General features: G+C 39.5%; 4 protein-coding genes and 1 long non-coding RNA gene across 6 annotated transcripts in view; 2 read left to right on the forward strand and 3 right to left on the reverse strand.

Moving 5' to 3' along the window:
* The window catches only part of ralyla (RALY RNA binding protein like a), a 110,305-nt gene that overhangs the window by 69,375 nt on the left and 22,425 nt on the right, over nt 1–18,505 (forward strand). The gene's annotated exons all lie outside the window — the stretch shown is intronic.
* Nucleotides 9–9,955, forward strand: e2f5 (E2F transcription factor 5). The gene is made up of 8 exons (XM_085804127.1): nt 9–334; nt 1,780–1,889; nt 2,154–2,313; nt 2,872–2,982; nt 3,844–4,162; nt 7,579–7,710; nt 7,957–7,995; nt 8,837–9,955. Exons 1-8 carry the CDS (start codon nt 137–139, stop codon nt 8,911–8,913), a joined length of 1,146 nt encoding a protein of 381 aa, XP_085660253.1. The 5' UTR covers nt 9–136; the 3' UTR covers nt 8,914–9,955.
* ackr4a (atypical chemokine receptor 4a) lies at nt 12,531–16,734 on the reverse strand. 2 transcript variants are annotated; one of them, XM_085806084.1, is made up of 2 exons: nt 16,538–16,734; nt 12,531–13,896 (listed from the first exon to the last, which is right to left on the reverse strand). In XM_085806084.1, exons 1-2 carry the CDS (start codon nt 16,538–16,540, stop codon nt 12,778–12,780), a joined length of 1,122 nt encoding a protein of 373 aa, XP_085662210.1. In that variant the 5' UTR covers nt 16,541–16,734; the 3' UTR covers nt 12,531–12,777. The 2 variants fall into 2 exon arrangements, with proteins under 2 accessions (XP_085662210.1, XP_085662211.1); XM_085806085.1 differs by lacking the exon at nt 16,538–16,734 and adding an exon at nt 15,636–15,699.
* LOC146970381 (uncharacterized) overlaps nt 14,751–18,505 on the reverse strand; it is a 57,784-nt gene continuing 54,029 nt past the window's right edge. The window contains exon 5 of the long non-coding RNA XR_015038134.1: nt 14,751–15,015. This is a non-coding gene — a long non-coding RNA (uncharacterized LOC146970381). The remainder of the gene's footprint in view (nt 15,016–18,505) is intronic.
* Nucleotides 18,481–18,505, reverse strand: part of LOC146970382 (uncharacterized) — a 1,188-nt gene continuing 1,163 nt past the window's right edge. Inside the window, exon 5 of the mRNA XM_085806094.1 lies at nt 18,481–18,499. The gene's annotated coding sequence lies outside the window, so the exon portion shown is untranslated. The remainder of the gene's footprint in view (nt 18,500–18,505) is intronic.

The following is an 18,505-nucleotide window of genomic DNA, read 5'->3' on the forward strand; positions in this document are numbered from 1 at the left end:
GCTTGACAGAGCGGGACAAGGGTTGCCATGGAAACGGTAACATAACGTAACGTCCGTTCATTTAAAAACCCTCACACAGGTAGGTAGCTGCCTGCCTGCCGTCGGTCCCATTGAGATAGCAAGACACGGCACCTGGATGGAAAGAAATGTCCGATATTTGTGGTTAAACACAAAAACAACGACAAAGAGTTTTCAGAGAAAGAAGATGGAGTTTGAGGCGACGGAGACGGTCCGCACGACACCGAGTCGACACGAGAAAAGTTTGGGGCTCCTCACAATGAAGTTTGTCAGTCTGCTACAAGGAGCTAAGGATGGCGTCCTTGATCTGAAAGTGGTCAGTGAAACAACGTGAAAGGGCTCAGTGTTGATGTTGGAGGGTTTGTTACTTGGGGGGGCTATTACTCGGTGTTTATGAAGTGCCACCTTCCGTGAACAAAGGGCTGTCTGTCTGTCACCCCCAAACAGGCCGGTCAGGTGCATTGATTTGTTCTAACAGGTGGACTAACAAGCCGCCATTAACCGGGCCTCTTCGTCTTTATTTACCCTGGCTATCACTTTAGGAACAGGTTTGAGGTACTTGTGCGAGTATTTCTATTTTTGCTATTTATTTATTTTGATCTGTACTGCACTACATTTATCTTACAGCTGTACCTATTTTTCAGATTAACATTTTCATTTAAAACACTGAGCTTACAGTATGAAATACCATGTCCAATTCAGTGCTTGTAACGTCTCCCCTCTAGTCCTTACAGTACGTGGTTTAATTTAAGTAAGTGCTTTGGACACAAAGAAGTAAAGCTCTACAAAAACGAAATGACTAAGAAAAGTCCCTAAATCCATGTAGTTTGAGTTTTAAAACTTAGTTTCTCCACCCTACAGTATCAGTTGTGTAATCGTATTACAACCTATCCTATGAGATGTTGTATGTATAGATCCTCTGGAGAAGTAAACAATATAGAGAATTTTAACTAGATCAGATTTCTTTTCTTTTCTTCCAGGAAGTCAATCATAAAAGAAAATCTAGTTCCAGCTTCTTAATTTGGTTTTTGCCTGTATTTGTTTTGTCTGAGTAAGCAGAATATCTTTAAGTTTTGGACTGCTGGTCAGACAAACCAGTTAATTTGCAGATATCACCATGAAGATCTTGACGCCTTGAACTGGGGTAAACCAATTTCACAGTTTTCTGAGGTTTTGAAATAATGAGATGCTCCAACCAGCAAAAACATTTCTTTGAAAATGTCCTTCCTGCCATCTCTCAGATTATTCTGTTTTCTATAGTGGTAGTTCAACATCTGCTACGTTTAAGCCCTTAAATATTAAGGTTTGAATTTATTTTTTTTGCACCATCCACACAGTAGCTTATAGTATTCTGACAAGCAGATTTGTCTTTTCCAGTGCTACTGTACCTGGGATGAAAAACATCTGCCATAATTTTTCACAGAAAACTATTTTTCCCTCTTTTCTTGCACGCCAAAGCAGGGTAATGTTTACACAGCAGGCTTGTCAGACAGTTCTCCCTCCTCCTCCGTCCTCTGCCATTGTATAACTGTCCTTTCCTGCCAAGGGGTTTGCCTTGTTGTTTGTGCAGCTTAATTTGACAAATTGCTCATTTGTTGGCTTCGCCGAAGTCTCTTTTGATTCCATGCAGACTTTGCTGCATAAATTTTATGTTTTCCGCTAACGCTTGTATAAAGTGTCTTTGATGTGCCTTGTCAGCAAGGATTCACATTAAGCTACCACTGAGTAAGAACCTTTATGGAAATGTCTGTGAATTAACAGGCAGCTGACAGCTTGGCAGTGAAGCAGAAGAGGAGGATATACGACATCACTAATGTCCTGGAAGGTATCGGACTGATTGAGAAGAAAAACAAGAATATTTTCCAGTGGAGGTTTGAAAACATGAGTCTTTGCTATTTTCAGATGTTCAAATCTTGTAATTTCTGAATGATGAATTGAACCATTTGGAGAACTATTGCTACTGTGCATGAAAAGTGTCATCTTCTTGCAGCTCTAATGAATGCAAACATTTTAGCATTAGGCAAGACCTGCAGTGCCACAGAGAACAAATGGTTACTACAGATGGTTGAAAAATATTAGTATATGAGTATTTGACTTCTGATAATGTGTTAATCTTTTATTTTCCTTGTGTCCAGGGGTGAGAACACAGGCAGCCAAACTCAAGAGGTGCTGGATCAGGTTAAAGTTTTGAAGGCAAAGATATCTGAGCTGGAGGCCCAGGAGAAGGAGCTGGACGACCAGAAAGCCTGGCTGGAAGACAACATCGATCGTCTAAACCACGATCCCATCACCAGCACATATCCTTGTTCTACTTTTTTTGTTTAGTTTGGTTTAAGTAACTGTTTTTTCACTCATTCTTCATTTCAGTACTGAGGGCACAAACTGTTTGTGCTAAAATCAGTACTAACATTTCCTGTTATGGCAAGTTAAAACACCCCAGTGCTTTCTCTGTAACATAACCTTAAAACAACTTACTTATCACATTAAGTGTTTATCATCTACAAGTGAAACTTTATGTTTGATGTCATTCCAGTCACATGTCACTTGGTGTCATTTGTGCTGGCGATTGTCTTTGTCTCTCCTCAGAGTTTGCAATTCAACACCACTTGGGCCCCATTTATTCATTTCAGAGGGGAAAAAAACCTTAGTTAATCCCTTTAACATTGTTTGCTTATTGAACAGCAAATGCTATGAAGGGAGGATTATAGATATAATTGCTATTGTCAGTGTCTTGTGAAATCACAGCCAAGCTAATCCTGATGTTGTGTACAATGCTCACGGTCTTGTTTTTCCAGTTTATTGTCTTCATTTTGCCCATAAGTAATCCTGTTCATATTTCCTCAACACTTCTTTACTTATAAATTTGTGACACATGAAGACATTTGCACTGCCTTCAGGGGAGACACTCTTCTTGCTGTTGTGGCTCCTGCTGGGACGCAACTAGAGGTTCCACTACCTGAAAAGGTTGGTCATTTCTTAAAAGGTGTCTTTTATTGATCTGGATGTTGTTGTGTGTGAAGCCTAACTGGAAATGAAAAGCTTGTGAGTGGAGCACAGGGTCCTCCTCAACCCATTTACCTGGTTATTTTTCAAACAGGAGTGTTACTCTGTTGTGAGCCCTGGAGTAGCTGGTTTCTTTGTCCCTTTTGTTGGCAGCTGAAAAAAACTGAAACAGCACTGATAAATAATCACCTTTCTAGTTGTTATGGCAAAGCTGTAAGCAAAATGTTGCCTGTTTTGTCCAACGTTCACTCACCTTCAATTCTTTGTTTTATGTTCCAGTCTGCCCAGGTTGATCAGGGCCGTTGCTATGAATTTTGGGCCCCTGAAAGAATATATAATAAATAAAATATAATTTGCAAGATAATTTAGTCCCATCCAATTCAATCCAACTTTATTTGTTAAGCAATTAAAAGCATTCCAAGTAGAAAGGCATCAAAGTATTAGAAAGATTAGGCTACTGTGGAATTGATGTCACCTTTCTCCCCCTATGCAACGGCCCCACAGCTGATCACTGACTACTTCATTGATATTTTTGTGCTGAACAGTCAGTGGTGTCTGCTACGAAAAGCATGACACAAGACAGTGAACTGGTAGGAACAGTGAGGTTGAACTGAAAGATGCTAAAATGCTCCACAAAACTGAGTGAAAGTGCAAAATGACGTGACAATGCTCATGTGGGTTTGGCACACAGTAAAAAGTAAAGTAGTTATGTAACCCACTGTGTGTATAAACATTTATTTACAATCTAATCCAAAGTGGTTTTAAAATACATTAACATAAGAGACATGATGATAATCTTACAAACATGTTGCTCCTCTTCAGAGTGGTCAGAAGAAGTACCAGGTGAACCTACGCAGCCACTCCGCTCCCATTCAGGTCTTGCTCATCAACAGGGATTCAGACTCCACCATACCCGTGGTCTTCCCTGTGCCACCCACCAACGATATCTGTCCGGTGCCGTCTCCACCCAGCACCCCTGCCACCCTGCAGCGGTTCCCCTTCTCAACGTCCATGTTCTCCACCTCCAACACCATTTCCTCGTACTGCAGCCAGGACTCTCCCTGCTCAGACCACCAGATGGTGCTGCCAGAACACGATGACGTGCTCACACCCTCGTCCACGCCACCTGATGTCCAGATGGGTAAGGACAGGGATTTTTTGATACTTTTTAATACACTTATTCTTACTGTTAAAGACTTTGTTAAGGCACAAACTAGTTAATACATAGAAGTTTAAAGTTTAAATGTCCTGACTAAAAAGATATTAAACAATGTTCCCTCCAACTTGCTCCAAGCTCAATATCGCTTTAGTTTTAACTGATTTCACAGGTGGTGTTTGGTGTCCATAGCGACGCTGTCTCAATACACCAGGCGTTTCAGTTCAGTGACAGTAGAAATGCTGAAGACAATCCCACCGGTGTAGTCTTGCATACCAAATATTGCTGGTTTTATCCCCATGCAAAGCTCATGTTGGACAAATACACTCATTTACCATATTATAAAGAACACTTAGCTAAAACCATGCAACAGGTCCTACTTTATGGCATTGAGTTTTAAATCCAGCTGTTTGTGGTTTTGATTCAACTTCATCATAGTGATGTAAGAGACTGGAGTCTTTGGTGCTGTGGAATTGCTCAATAACTGTTAGAGTCATATTTCCCATTTCCAGCTTTCATTTTGACTTTAAATGGAGTGCAACATTGTGGTAAACAGCCACAACACATGTTTTTTTTTTAAACAGCAATTTGTGAGTATGTAGGTTCATCAACCATGTTACCATTAACAGATGTTTTCTCAGAAGTCTCAGAAAGAGGTCCAGCCACCATTGCATTCACAGAAAAGAGGTTACAACACAACACTCTGAGCAGCCCAACTAGGGAGACTGGTACTAAAACAGCTGTTGCTATTTCTAGGCACACCCCCACCACTTTGTAGATACGTGGAGCAGAGTGAAACCACAGTTTGGACTATAAAGCATGTATAAATGATGTATAAATCATATATAAATCTTTTGAGACCCCTTCAAAAAATACCACAGAGGAAGTGGAGGTGAAAAGTCATAACTAATATGATTATTATTGGTCCATTGAGGTAAGAGAGAGACCTCTTGGGGTTCTTCCCAGTAGCTTCACTCAAATTGGCCTTGTCAGTGGGTTATTAGCCAGAATAAGGGGAAACACCAGTGGGTGAGCAGGGCCCGCTTAAATCCATCACCAACAGCTTATTACTACCAACAGATTTCCCAGTTGTAAAATGATTACTCAGTTGGATCAGTTGGGCTGATGATGTCAAACTTAACCTCACTGTAAAAATTGAACTATTAACCCCCAGTGCAGTCAGCCAGCACATGCTGCTGTCCTTTTTGAAGTAAATATACTCTTAGACTTTCATCAGGGGATGTCCTGGTTTTGGAACTTTATTATACAATAGAGAGAGGACAGTATTCACCAAGCGTAGACTGACTATTAAAGACACCAGACAGTTACAACCAATGTTGTGCAACAGGCAAACTACACATAACCACAATTTTAAATCACTCTTAATTGGTTTCATAAAAACTGAACATTACACCCATATATGAGTTGTTGTGGGAATGTTGTATTATGCTGCATTAATTTTCAGTTTGATGTTTGTGTGTCTAAGGGCGTAAACTGTAGGTCTGTTTTTTTTATAATGTTCTTTGTGCAGTAATGCAGCCACAGACAGTGTTTTGTTCTGTAATGCTCCCATGTCAAAAGGACTGAAAGTAATACATTACTGAGCTCTGCTAATACATTACTGGAACTCAAACCCTGAACAAAAACCATGAGAAAATACTGGAAATGAAACGTCTGAAGTTGGTTTATTATTTCTTTAAAAAGCAGTTGACTCAATATCAGATGACAGAGCACTCTGACTTCACATGCAAGAACAGGAAATACTTTTCCTAGGTCAATAGCATTCGCAATACTATGTAACTATAATGCAAGCTAAGAGCACACAATAGCTTTGTCATTGATGAAAGCTTATCTGTCGCAAGCACTGATTTTCATAAACCAAAATCAATGGCCCAGACCAAATTAAATCAATAAATCTCAAAATCCACAGTTTGGAAAATTTAAGGTATAAAGTACAAGCAGTAAACCATGACAAAAACAAGTTTTGATCCATATAAAGTCAGAATTTTCAAGAACTCCAGGAGAGGGCGGAGACTGGAGCCAACATCAAGTATTATTTCTGGGAATTTTATTAGGAACTTCCGACAACAGCTCTAATGGGAAGGAAGCAAAAACATCCTGGGGTAACATAATTCAAAAGGCCACTTGTCTGCACCAGCTTTACAGTAACAGAGAACTGGTACTGTATGTACTCATGGAAACAGACTAAAACAGGAGTTTGAGTGTAGACTTCCAGTATGTGAAAGACTAGCCACTTCCTCATCCGGCTCTTTAAGAAAATGATGTGTCAGTTTTTCAGCCACACTATGAGAAAAGATAAAACTTACTGGACAACGTGCAAACCAACATATCCCTGCTTGTCAAAGTGAAACTCAGTTTGATCGAGCTTCCAGACTTGCATGAGGCATTGTGATTACAATGACTCGGTAGACATTTCCAAAATTATCTTTAACACTGATATTCACAGATAACAAATTTGAAACAACACAAGCCAAACACATGGTGCGATTACTCTTTGGCTTTCAGAGAAAGGTGTAGAGATGCTGTCCATTGAAGTGGCTGAGTCTTTAGACAGAGCCAAGTAAAAATACCATGATTTGTAGGCGGGCTGGGAGCCTTTATGCTAAGCTAACCAACCAGACATCTCACTCTTGGCAAGAAAATATAGTCAGGGTTTCCGCGGGTCATTAAAAAGCATTAAAAGTCATTAAATATATTTTGCTAAAATTAAGGCCTTAAATGGCATTAAAAGGAATTAAATTCGATTCTCAAAGGCATTAAAAAATTGATTTAAAAAAATTGATTGATTCATACAGTGAGATTTTGATATCATTACATCCCTATAGAGCACAAAGAGCAGAAAAATAGGGGGATTATACAGCTAATCTACAGTAAAATTAAACGTGGGTGAAGAAATGGAGAATTTTCTAAATTTATATTTATAGGTGGTGGCAGGCTACTGTTGACTTTTCTTTTTCTTTTAATCGCTAGCGGCAAAAATCGGAATCGGCGGGTCAGGCTTTTTAAAAATTGGTGATTGGCCAGAAAATTGCAGTCGGTGCACCCCTATTGGTGTGATAAACATGCAGAACCAAGTAATTGGGTAATTGTGTATGTGTATATAGGTAAGTGTATGTACGCACACGTATAGTATTTGCAGTCACATGCATTAAAAATGTTTGAAATGGTATTAAAAAGGACATTAAAAAGCATTAAATTAGATTTGCTGGTACCTGCAGAAACCCTGTATAGTTCATCTGTGTTGTGACCACTCTTTTAAGGGGCCCATTGCTTCACCATTCATGAGATCTGACTAGCCCTCTTAGGCCCAGTTAAATTTGTTATAATGAACTTCACCATTTAGATAAGTATTCAGTTTGCATCGGCCATGCTCCCTGCAGAGTGTCAGCCAGTAGTGGTGTTGGAGCAGCAGCAGATGGACCTGGCGGGCCCAGACCTCCAGTCTGTGCTGGACGTGAGCAGCCTGTTGAAGCTCAGCACTGCTGGAGACCACATGAAGGACGACAGAGAGGGTAAGGGGATGAGGGAGATGGGCATGAGAGCTGTCTTTATTCTGTAATCGAATCCAGCAGTTGGGCTTTGGGGTTGTTTCAGTTAGGTTCTGTAAAGCATTTAAGATCTGTGCCTGCTTTCATTCAATGCTTTGGTTCCTTGCTTTAGGGCTAGGCAGAATCATACCATGATAATGAATTATATCATGGACCATGGTAGACTATTTAATGTGAAACAGAAACATGTTGTTTTTACTCCTCTTACAGAACCTGATGACCTGATTGATGAGCTAATGTCTTCTGACGGTAAGAACTGCAAGATCGAGTTACATTCATACATTAAGTGTAGACACTCAGCTAACACGCCTCTTATACCTGTTATACCCACTCAGCATTACTGTGGCTGTGGACAGAAATGTTCTCTGTCACACCTGTAACCTCACGCAGCAGTGATTCCTTAAGATCCTAGAATCCATCTGTACATCAGTGGTTTAACCTACTCTGTAAACAGATAATCAGGACTAAGAGTCTGCTGCAGCTCTCTGAACTAAATACTAAAGTCTGTTTTCAAATATTGGCACAATGACAACAACAGGCTAATATTTAGCAGCCGTAATATTTTTGTTGTATATGCTAACATTGGGTGGAGACAAAAGTTTCACACAATGCAATAAAAAAAAAAGTTATTACTGAGACAGATGGGATTGCCAGTTTCGTCAGTATCCATTCATCATAAATCAAAGTGTGTATATATATCAAAGTAAATTTTTGACCTGAGGGAGGGACTAAAGAAACAAAGGAATTTTAAATGACTTTTCATGAGAGTCCCGTCAGAAGTTGATGAGATACTTCACAAGATTAATAAAAAAATGTGATCTTGTCGGTGGTGCTAGAGGAAAAGGTCAGGAGTTTATCAAAGATATTACTGTACTTCCTCTCCACATAGATACTATAGGAACCAAATGTCACAGTACAGCATCTGACAGTTGTTGAGGTATTTTCGGGCTGGGCGAGACTGCATTACTGTCCAGTGTTGCCTGATGCCCTTTGACACTATGTCACTTTAAACGGCTAAGAATCAGAGTCTGCCTGTCCTTGTATTTGTGTTTTATAGTAATCTAGTTGTTGCTCCTCTCTCTTCACGCAGGTATAGATTACAGCTTCAACCTGGACGATAATGAGGGAGTCTGTGACCTGTTTGATGTGCAGATCCTCAATTACTGATGACCAACAATGTGCTCATCTGTGCGCTCATACAATCTCTCTAAAGACACTTCAAAAACAGCCTCTCCCACCCTGTTATAGTTGCACAGCTGATACTTTAACTTTCCTGTGTTAAAAAAAAAGATGTCCAAAACTTCACTGCCATGCATTTTTTCAGTTTACCATCCTGGCAGTTTGCCCTCAGCCAACACAACACAAAGTGCCTGAATAAATGAAACATAAGATATTTACATTGCCAGGAGACACTGTGTCTCTGTGGCTCTTTAACTGGGTGGTTATCTACAACATTCCTCAGAAATGAGGCGCCTCACTGGAAGAAAACCAGGATAAATCCCTCAGCCTCCTGCTGCTCATTTACATGTAAATGTGTATTCTTCCACAAACAGTGGAAAGACTGAGACTTCAGGATGACTAAACATTTTTTGTAGCTTATCAATGTTTGGGACTGACAGTGTTTTACTTTAGATGATTTTTACAGTAACTTGCTCAGTATTTCCCCCCCCAAACATTCAATACAGGGTTGATGATCTAGTTGGGTATGTGCATAACTTTGTTTGCATGGAAACTGTATTTTGTAAAAAGCTAACAAATCTCATAGTTATATTTCATAAAGTGGCAGTGTATTTAATGAGTGAATGTTTTGGTTGCGTTTTGCAGCAGTGTTCTCATGTGGAAAATGCCAGAAAGTTTTCTTTTCTATTGTGTCACTGCCATTTTAGGCCTCTGAGTTTTTGTTTAAAAATAAATAAATATTAGAATTACATTTCTATATTTACATGAATAATATTTTTTACTTTATTTAATGAAAGATTATTCTTGGTTCTAGTTTGGTGAAATAGAAGCTGGTTGAATGCCTTGATGATAATTTAGTGAGTGAATTAGCCATTTCTATTCTGAAATAATAAATAAGAGCATTGAGTGGCATTTTTCTATATTTATAGTTTTATTTGATCACAAGAAGCCATGTTTATGTTACAATTTGTTGTTTCTTTGCACAATTTTGAAAGTTTTCTTTTTCAATAAATGATGATTTTTGTGATAAGCATTAGTCATAGTTTGATTTTTTTTTGAAGCGAGAGAAGTCGTTTCATTGTGTGCAGTGGGAGACATTTGTTTATGACATGCCATGTTTATCTTCGGTCATACAGATGACCGTGTTTATCATGCTGATTCATTGAAACAGTCTGATCCCAGGTTGAAAGTCCTATGGTTAAGTGTTTTGCTCCATTAACAGATGGTAAACCTCAGTCAAATGGTTTCCACATGAAACAGTACAAGCACCAGAGCATGACCTGCAGCATGACTTTATCACATAGTATCACTTGATCCTTCCCAGCTGGGAAGAAATCTAACACTATAGAGACACAAATGAAAAGATTTGACGAGCATTTTCAATTTTCTAAAATTCAGTGAATGCTGTGTTTGTCTGAGAGATTAAAGGAATAGTTCACCAGAAAAAATGAAATCCAGTCATTATTGACTCACCCTCCTGCTGATAAATACTCCAGTGTAGTTTACTGGAAACAACGTCATTTAGGACATTTTTACAGCCTAAATGGTCCTGTATTGAACGTCAGAGGGTGCCCCAGGCAAATTCACTATACCGGTAGGACTGTTTAGGCTGTAAAAATATCCTAAATGGCGTCGTTTTGAGTAAACTCTGGTCTATATCCCTTCAGGACACTTGCAGCGGACGAGAAGTACGGAGGAATATTACAAGGTTTTTGTGTAGTTTTATGGACATTTTTGTGTCGGGCACCAATCACGATGCACGTGTGAACACGAGAGTGCGCCCCAGTGCGCCAAATTCAATACAGGACTCTTTAGGCTGTAAAAATGTCCTAAATGACTTTGTTTCGAGTAAACTCTCCCTTCAGGACACTTGGAATGCAGCAGACAAGCAGTGTGGAGGAATATTACAAGGTTTTTGTGTAGTTTTATGGACATTTTTGTGTCGGGCGCTATTGACTATCATATAAAGTTTTCGTTGGACTACGCCCCCCCCCCGGGTCTCCAGATGCACTTTGAGGAATAAAAAACTACTGAGTCAACAATGACTGAATTTAATTTTGTAGTGTGATATTTATGGCTCTTGATGTTGTAACTGTTTTGCAAAGGAGTACATCGACCCTTTAGTCTAAATAGAGTGTGCCAATACTTGTATTACAAGTGCACCATTAAAAGTTTGAGTGTTTATCCTCACTGCAGTCACACAAATTAGGTTAAACCAGTGTTTACATGAATACTGGCTCAAGACAATGACCTTTTCAACTGTTCTTCATCCCATCACTCAAAGAGGCTCAATGAAATAGTTTCCTTCTCCGAACTGTCGAGCTGTGTAGCTGTCAGCTTGCAGTGAAACTGAAGTGAATCCGTGTACATGTGTGTTTCAGATGTTCTGAGGAATTCAGGAAACAACACAACTCTCTCCTCCCACATGAAAGTGAGTCAAATCCCACTGGATACAGATTTGGCACACAGTTTGAAAGCAACAAAAAAAAATGTTATTCTTTAATTTTAAGGAATTCATGGTCCAATTGCACAGTTACAGCTAAAACAACTTAAGCCAGATTTAAAACAAATTATATTTATAAGATGTTTTCGCAAAGTGTAAAAATGTCATGGAATCAATTTCAAGTAGGGTTTAAATTTAAATACTAATCGTCTGCACTTTGTACTGTTGGGCCAGTGTGTACGGAAGCGTATTGCATTCACTTGAATAAAAATAAAAAAATCTGGTTTTTCCCTTTTTTTTTGGTCTGTTTTTCTAGGTAATTTTTTCTGTTTTCTGTTTTTCTGAGTAATTTTTTCCCCCTGTTTTTCTGAGTTATTTTTTTTATTTTTTTTATTCAAGTGAATGAATACGCTTCTGTAAGTGTGGGAGTTGAACATGTCTTGTGAAATCACAGATGCATTAGGCCTACCTCATTTGGGTCTTTGTGACTGGGAAATGATACGGGACCTTTTCTGTTAAAATTGTTCAGATTTAGCCATACTTATTACCAGCTAGTGGTTTAATTTGAACACAAACTAGATGGATTGGCATTAAATCTGAATGTCTGAACCCAATCAGAATAATATTTAAAGGATGTATAGGCTACAATATCATAATGGCATTGGTGATTCTTACCTGAATTTTTATTGGTCCATATTTATTGCAAATCTAATATTTCTCTCAGCTTCAGCTATAATATACGTTGTGTTTAGTAGATTTTAGCATACTAACTTATGGTGATATATACATCAACATTTTAGCGTACTGATAGCATTAGCTCAGACCTCCTGTGCTGTTTAGTATTGTTACCCCATTTCAAACTAGTGGATGGTCAGTGTCGCTGCTTTGCTTGTTTAGCACTGTCTTCAGGGTTAATTGGAGGCTACAGTGATTTGCTATCAGAAAATAATAGGGCGGTGTATGCTATCATAATTGGAAGGAAAGATGTCATAGAGAGAAGATTTATGGAGACTTTTGTTGGCAAGTAACATTAAAGGAATAAAGCTTGAGGCTGAGCTGACAACACTTCTTCTACCCAGGTAAGTAAACCATCAACATTAGCTATCTAGTCATAGTTAAAACAAATCCACCAATGAAAAATGAAAATGAAAGTTAAAATGCTGATTTTCATTTTTTAAACTCCAAACGTTTATTGTCCTAACAAAAATAAAAATGTATAGTTAAAGCAATACATTCACTACAATATCACTCACTTGACCAAAAAATACATACTTTTATTTGTTAACAAAGTGACAAAGGAGACACAAGACTGCAACACTGTGACAACACAGAGCAGCTGAATCCTCTAACATATGATACAAAATAAAATATAGATTTGTTTACTGTGGTATATCAGGCCTACTTTTAACTCATATAGAAAATGTGTTTGTTTCTTTCGATGCATTGTGAGAGTTGAACGACATCTCCATCCCTTCCTCTTCTGCAGGGTTTTCTCTTCTCATCCTCCTCTTTCTTCTCTTCTCACCAAACCTCTTGGCCACTTTCGTCATGTGCTGCCTGAAGGAGGACCCCATGAAGGAGTACAGGATCGGATTGAGGCAGCAGTGAATGAGGGCCAGGCACTCGGTCACCTGAGCGGCCTTATCCAGCACTTTACTCGTCCCACAGTGGGTCACTAAAGCGTAGACTGTGTCCATTGTTCGATAAACCTTCAAGACGTTGTAGGGCAGCTGTGTGACCACAAACACTCCGACCACCATTAGGAGAACACGCAGGGCTTTCCACTTCTTGCCTCTGCTTTCAACTGGGAGGCCCTTCAGCGCTCGGGCCACGCTCCAGTAACAGATAACCATAACCAGGAGAGGAAGCAAGAATCCCAGCAGCACCTCAGCTATCTCCATCACAGCCTTACCTCCTCTGGCCATGGATGGAGGGTAGACAGCCAGGCAGATGCTCCTATTAGACGCCCACCTCACTTCTGAGAGTATTAAATCAGGAAGACCGAGCATGAAAGCTGCCGCCCAAACAACAAAACACACCCTCCAGCAGTATCTCCTGTGAAACACCCTCTGCAGCCAACCTCTTTGGTCTCCACCCTGAACCCTGGCTAATGCCAAGTAGCGGTCCAGGCTGATGCAGGCCAGCAGCATCATGCAGCAGGTGAAGTTGACTGTGTAGCAGGCCGACACTATTTTACAGACGACCTCCCCCAGTTTCCAGCCCCTGGCAGCGTCGGCGGCCCAGAAAGGCAGCGTGAAGAGCAGGAGCAGGTCAGCCACGGCCAGGTGTGTCAGGAAAACGTCCGTCATGGTCTTCAGGCGTTTGTGGTAGGCGTACACGATCACCACTAAGGCATTTCCTGCCAGTCCCACCACCAGACACACTGCGTACATGATGGGGAGGAAGAAGGCAGCGAAGGAACGGATGTCGGCCTTCTCACACAGGGCGGGGTAGTCATCGTAGCTGAAGTTGAAGCTGCTGTTTTCATGGTAATAGTAGTCGTCCTCCTCTAAGGCATCCATGCTAATCTGATCAAGAAGAGAGAGGGAGAACATATGGGATTACTTGTCTGTGGATCTACACGTGCAGCAATGCAATGGTAAGTACATTTGTTCAATTACTTTACTTAAAGTCGCAGTGAAATTTAGTATTTTGCAGAACTCCACACTTTTTAAAAATGATATTGCTATAGCTATATCCACACTAGCTAATTGTCGACTGAAACCAAAACCTCCAGGTGCAGGTTCTCTGTAGTCTGGTCTGGTGTTTGTTGTGAGTTATCATCCTTGGCAGAGGTTTGCGATCTCTGGACCCCATTATCAGTATCTACATCAACATCTGGCTGTAGTTACCTGACCTGAACTTCTCCTTCCTCCTATGCCTTCACACACTCACATAAATGGTGTTCATTCTGCCTGGCTTTGGTGAAGTGCAGCTTGTGTAAACTATCAAATTCCACTGTAGATGCCCTGCAGAGATCCCCCCCTCTGTGTAACTGAATATGTTTAAGAGACGTTGAAGGGCTGTGGAACATCTGTGACACCTTCAAAATAACCTCATATAAGTTTACAAGAGAAATACAATGTTGGAAATTAAGTAAGTGCATATTCTCAAGGACTGTATAAAGAGCACTTCAGAAGTTTTTCACTTAAAGCAGAAGTAAGTGATATATTTGTGTTAATATAAGTCTTAAATAGTTATATCTTCCGACAACAATCACTTACATAGAGTGTTTGGTCTGAAACATGGGTCTGTCAGTCACTCTGCTCTGCTCTGAGCCGAAGAGAAAACTTTTATCGTATCCTACAGTTTTTATCCAATGAGGAGAGAGAACGGCATGCAGGGCTGTGTGTGCAGCCAAGGAACGCCGTGAATGTGGCGACGTAGGGACGAGGACTGTTATGGTGCGTTCAAGGAAACTCGTATTTTTCCGACCGTGAAGTGGTACCAGTTCGATCTGGTACGAGTTCACCGGTCGGAAGTTACGAGTGGCCGTTATAGTGACTTTCACCGGTAAAACAGGTCGGAAAAACACGAGTGGGTTGCCTGGAACGCTACAAAGTCGTAAGTTGTGACTTGAAGCTGTAATTTACGATTTCAAAAGCCTGCCTGGAACGCAGCATTAGCGAAAACGACCGGACCACTTACTTCTGCTTTAAGTATTTCCACTAAAGAGTACAGTTTTTTCCCTCTACATTTATTTTACAGTTACACATTATGTCTTGAGTGTTACCTTTTTCCTTACTGTTTCTGAAATCTGTTTTTTTTTTTTTTTAAGATTTGTGTTATGTTATGTATAAAATGATACACAATATACAGTATACACTACATAATGTCAGTGCAGGAGAAATTCATCAGCGTACAGATAGATAGTGTTCAGAGCTTATATCCACTAATGAAATTATAAAAGTACAAACACTACATGGAAAATGCTGTTCACAAAAACTATACCAATAATATTTCTGAAAAAATGAAAAGTATTGTATTATTGAGTTAGAATTACTCATGCATTTATTGTTGTAGCTGGTTGAACTTGAGTTAACTTTGTTTTACATCTTATCTCATGAAGTCACTATTGATTTTGTGTATAAAACCTGTTGTCATGAAGCTACTTGAACAACAACAACTATGGTACTGTTCACAAATGAATGCATCAGTAAAATAACAAAACAACACGAATGGCAATGCATCATTTTAAAGGGGACATGCACACACAAACAGAGGCATGCAGTGTCACAGAGGAATCACATGTTTGATAACGACTCACCGATTTTCATTCAGTTTCTGTTGCAGTCTATCTACCCCATGCAGCTACAGTGAGCTCCACGCAGTCTGTGTTTGCTCTGTGCAGCAAAGGGTTTGTTTGATTTTACACTCGTGCAGCGTTAAGTGGGCGGGACGTTACATAAGAACTGGGCTCGCTCTGAACTTCATGTTAAGAGGCAGGGATTATAACCATGTACAAAATTAGTTCAAAGAAGTAAAAAAAAAAAATAGGCAAATGAGGCCACTACAATGGAAATTCTGATTACATTTTCTTTAAGAGATGCAACATGGAAGTAAGTGATGCTTGAGTTGTACCTCACAAACAGCTTAAGTGCCTCAGTGAGCTGTGACACTGTATAGCGATATGTGTATAATGTCATCATATGCACGCCTTGTGTGACTGTAAGACTTGGCACAGTTATGACTTTACTGACCTAATGTAGCATAGCTGGGCCTCTTTGCAGCAGATGTGGTGTTCCAAAGTAAACTACTTTAACACTTTTCACATTAATAAATCTACTGTAATGAGTGAGGTCATTTTGAGCCTGTGAATTTTTATTTTTAGTTGGACATATAGATTTTGTTTCAGTATTACAAACAACGAAATGGCCTAGCCCTCCCAGCCTGTCTGTTAAAATAAATCAGTTCTGACAGTGAAAATTTTCTGGTCACATATTCACTACTTGTAGCTCAAGTTGTAATTCCATGATATAATTAGTTTGCTTTAAAATAATGAACTGAGAATACTAGTAGAGGATAAATCAGATCCAGTCCGATATAAAATGACAAACTGTGCACCCTCAAGTTTACCTTGCAATCACATATTATCTTGCAGGTTTGGTTGCAACAGTATTTAGGCCTAACTGAACACACCCAAGGAATCAAGTCAGAAACAAGTCTTACCATTTGTCACGGCTTTGTTTCGCTTGCGCCAGTTCAGTCCCAAATCCAGCTGAGGCTTGTAGCTCCACACTTTAAACACACTTTAGAGGAAGAATGACTCAGACAGACAGAGAGAGAAAGAGGTCAAGTGACAGGGAGGCAGAAACTAAGTTACTGCAACTAACTCATCTCAAGGTGCTTGTTGAGGAAATTCACATATCATAAAACTTGCAGCATAGTGGTACAGTACAACACAAAAGAGTACTGGAAGTAAGGAAATCAAAAACTAAGAATCAAAATTAGTTTTATAAAATGAGAGCTTTTATAGAGATGGTATTCAGTTTAGCAGTAAAACAACAAGAAGAAAAGGTAGACTTGGGCAAAATCTGAGTGTTACAGTCATTGAAGGACATTAAATTACACAATACTGCCACTAAAACATACATGTAATGTATAAAATGTATTTTTTCTTTTATGCACATCCACAGTATTCATAACTCCCCCTCAAGGAAATGTGCTAAATAACCTTTTGGTTTTAATTCATTTATACTGTACTTGACAAAGGCCCAGTCCTTCTTTAAAAGATAAAACAGCTCCCCCTGTTTTTACTTGGAGGCCAAGCAGTCGAGCTACTGTACACCCAGTCACAGAATCAAACAAACACTATATTCCTTTTGTTCTTGAAATGAAATTGCTGTGGATCCAGTTGGCCAGGGAAATATTTCTCTGTACTTTTCAAAATCACATACACATGTAGAGGAAAAACCACAGGCCATACATCACCACAGGCCGGAGGCAGAGTCTCTGTGATTGTCACTGACATCACTGAGTGTACACGTGACTCTTTGTGAGTGTTGGTTAAATCCAACTGACATCAGCAATTTACAACTTAAAAAAAACAAATGGTAAAGAAATAAATTCAAGGTGGCAAGGAGGGAAAAATGAGCTGTGTCTGTGGTAGGGCCCGATTATACCAGAGGGGGGCGTCAAATCCCTTCCTGCAAAGTTGTGTTGAATGTCGACCCTTTCAACTACCCCTCTACAGTCAGGCCCACAGAGCTGGTTAACTGATCTTACGTAACTGATTTGGACGAACTAAACTTTGATCCTCGGGTAATGGTCAGAATTCAGATGCTTTTTAACCAGAGCAACAAACTGCAACACCCGAGAGCTGCTGTGGCAACATGTCACTCAGCTCTCGTTTCTAGGAATAGCATTTATTTACAGTGTGACTAAACCACAACGGTTGGTGGTTACACAAGGAAACCTGAACCTACTGACCCATAGACTACTCAGGGTGACTCAGAGTGAGGCCACACTTGTGCAGGTTCAGTATTCTCGTTATTCCAGTATGAACAATTATGCAATTTAAACATAACTGCAGTGAAAATATCAATATATTCACTGGAAGATTAGCCTTAATACAGTTCATGATGGCAAGATCAGAAATGAAGACATGGTTTAATTTTTTTTAATTTAATTTTTATTTTTATATGAAATAAAAAGAACATTGAAATATGTTGATAATTAAATTTAGGGTATTACTTCCTATTGGCACATTATGAGTAGTAAGTCATCTTGTACTGGCAAGACTATATGTAGAAATTGACTACATAGATTTTAAAAAACATAAAACCCCATTGTTTACAATGGGAATGTCATGCAGTGACTATTATTTGTCCAGAAAACAGCAAAAAGGCGAGCACTTTTCAGTGTGAAAACAGTAACTTGATTGAAGAATAAATGTAATTAGCACAGGTCTTCATGATGTCCTCAGTTCCCTCAGCTTCGGCTTCGTCTTTTCTTACTTTGATCACTGAAAGAAACATGGAAAAGTGATTGAGAACTAGAGCAGAAAGAAAAACAGCCATATGAACAATATCAATCAATCAGCAATTAAATGTAACAGCTAGATTTCTTGTGAACCCTTATTATTATGCTTCCATCTTGTTTACTTACACAACAGCTCACAGTTGTTTTCATCTCTTT

The sequence above is a fragment of the Trachurus japonicus genome, chromosome 17, assembly GCF_045865225.1.
Source record: "Trachurus japonicus isolate A0001 chromosome 17, Traja_1.0".
Taxonomy (NCBI): domain Eukaryota; kingdom Metazoa; phylum Chordata; class Actinopteri; order Carangiformes; family Carangidae; genus Trachurus; species Trachurus japonicus.

What these genes read in the sequence shown, in the direction of transcription:
- e2f5 (XM_085804127.1), top strand. Translation starts at nt 137, where the DNA reads ATGGAAAGAAATGTCCGATATTTGTGGTTAAACACAAAAACAACGACA. An exon ending in ACCACGATCCCATCACCAGC is followed by an intron (nt 2,314 to 2,871) that starts ACATATCCTTGT and finishes CAACACTTCTTT; the next exon opens with ACTTATAAATTTGTGACACA. An exon ending in AGGTTCCACTACCTGAAAAG is followed by an intron (nt 2,983 to 3,843) that starts GTTGGTCATTTC and finishes GCTCCTCTTCAG; the next exon opens with AGTGGTCAGAAGAAGTACCA.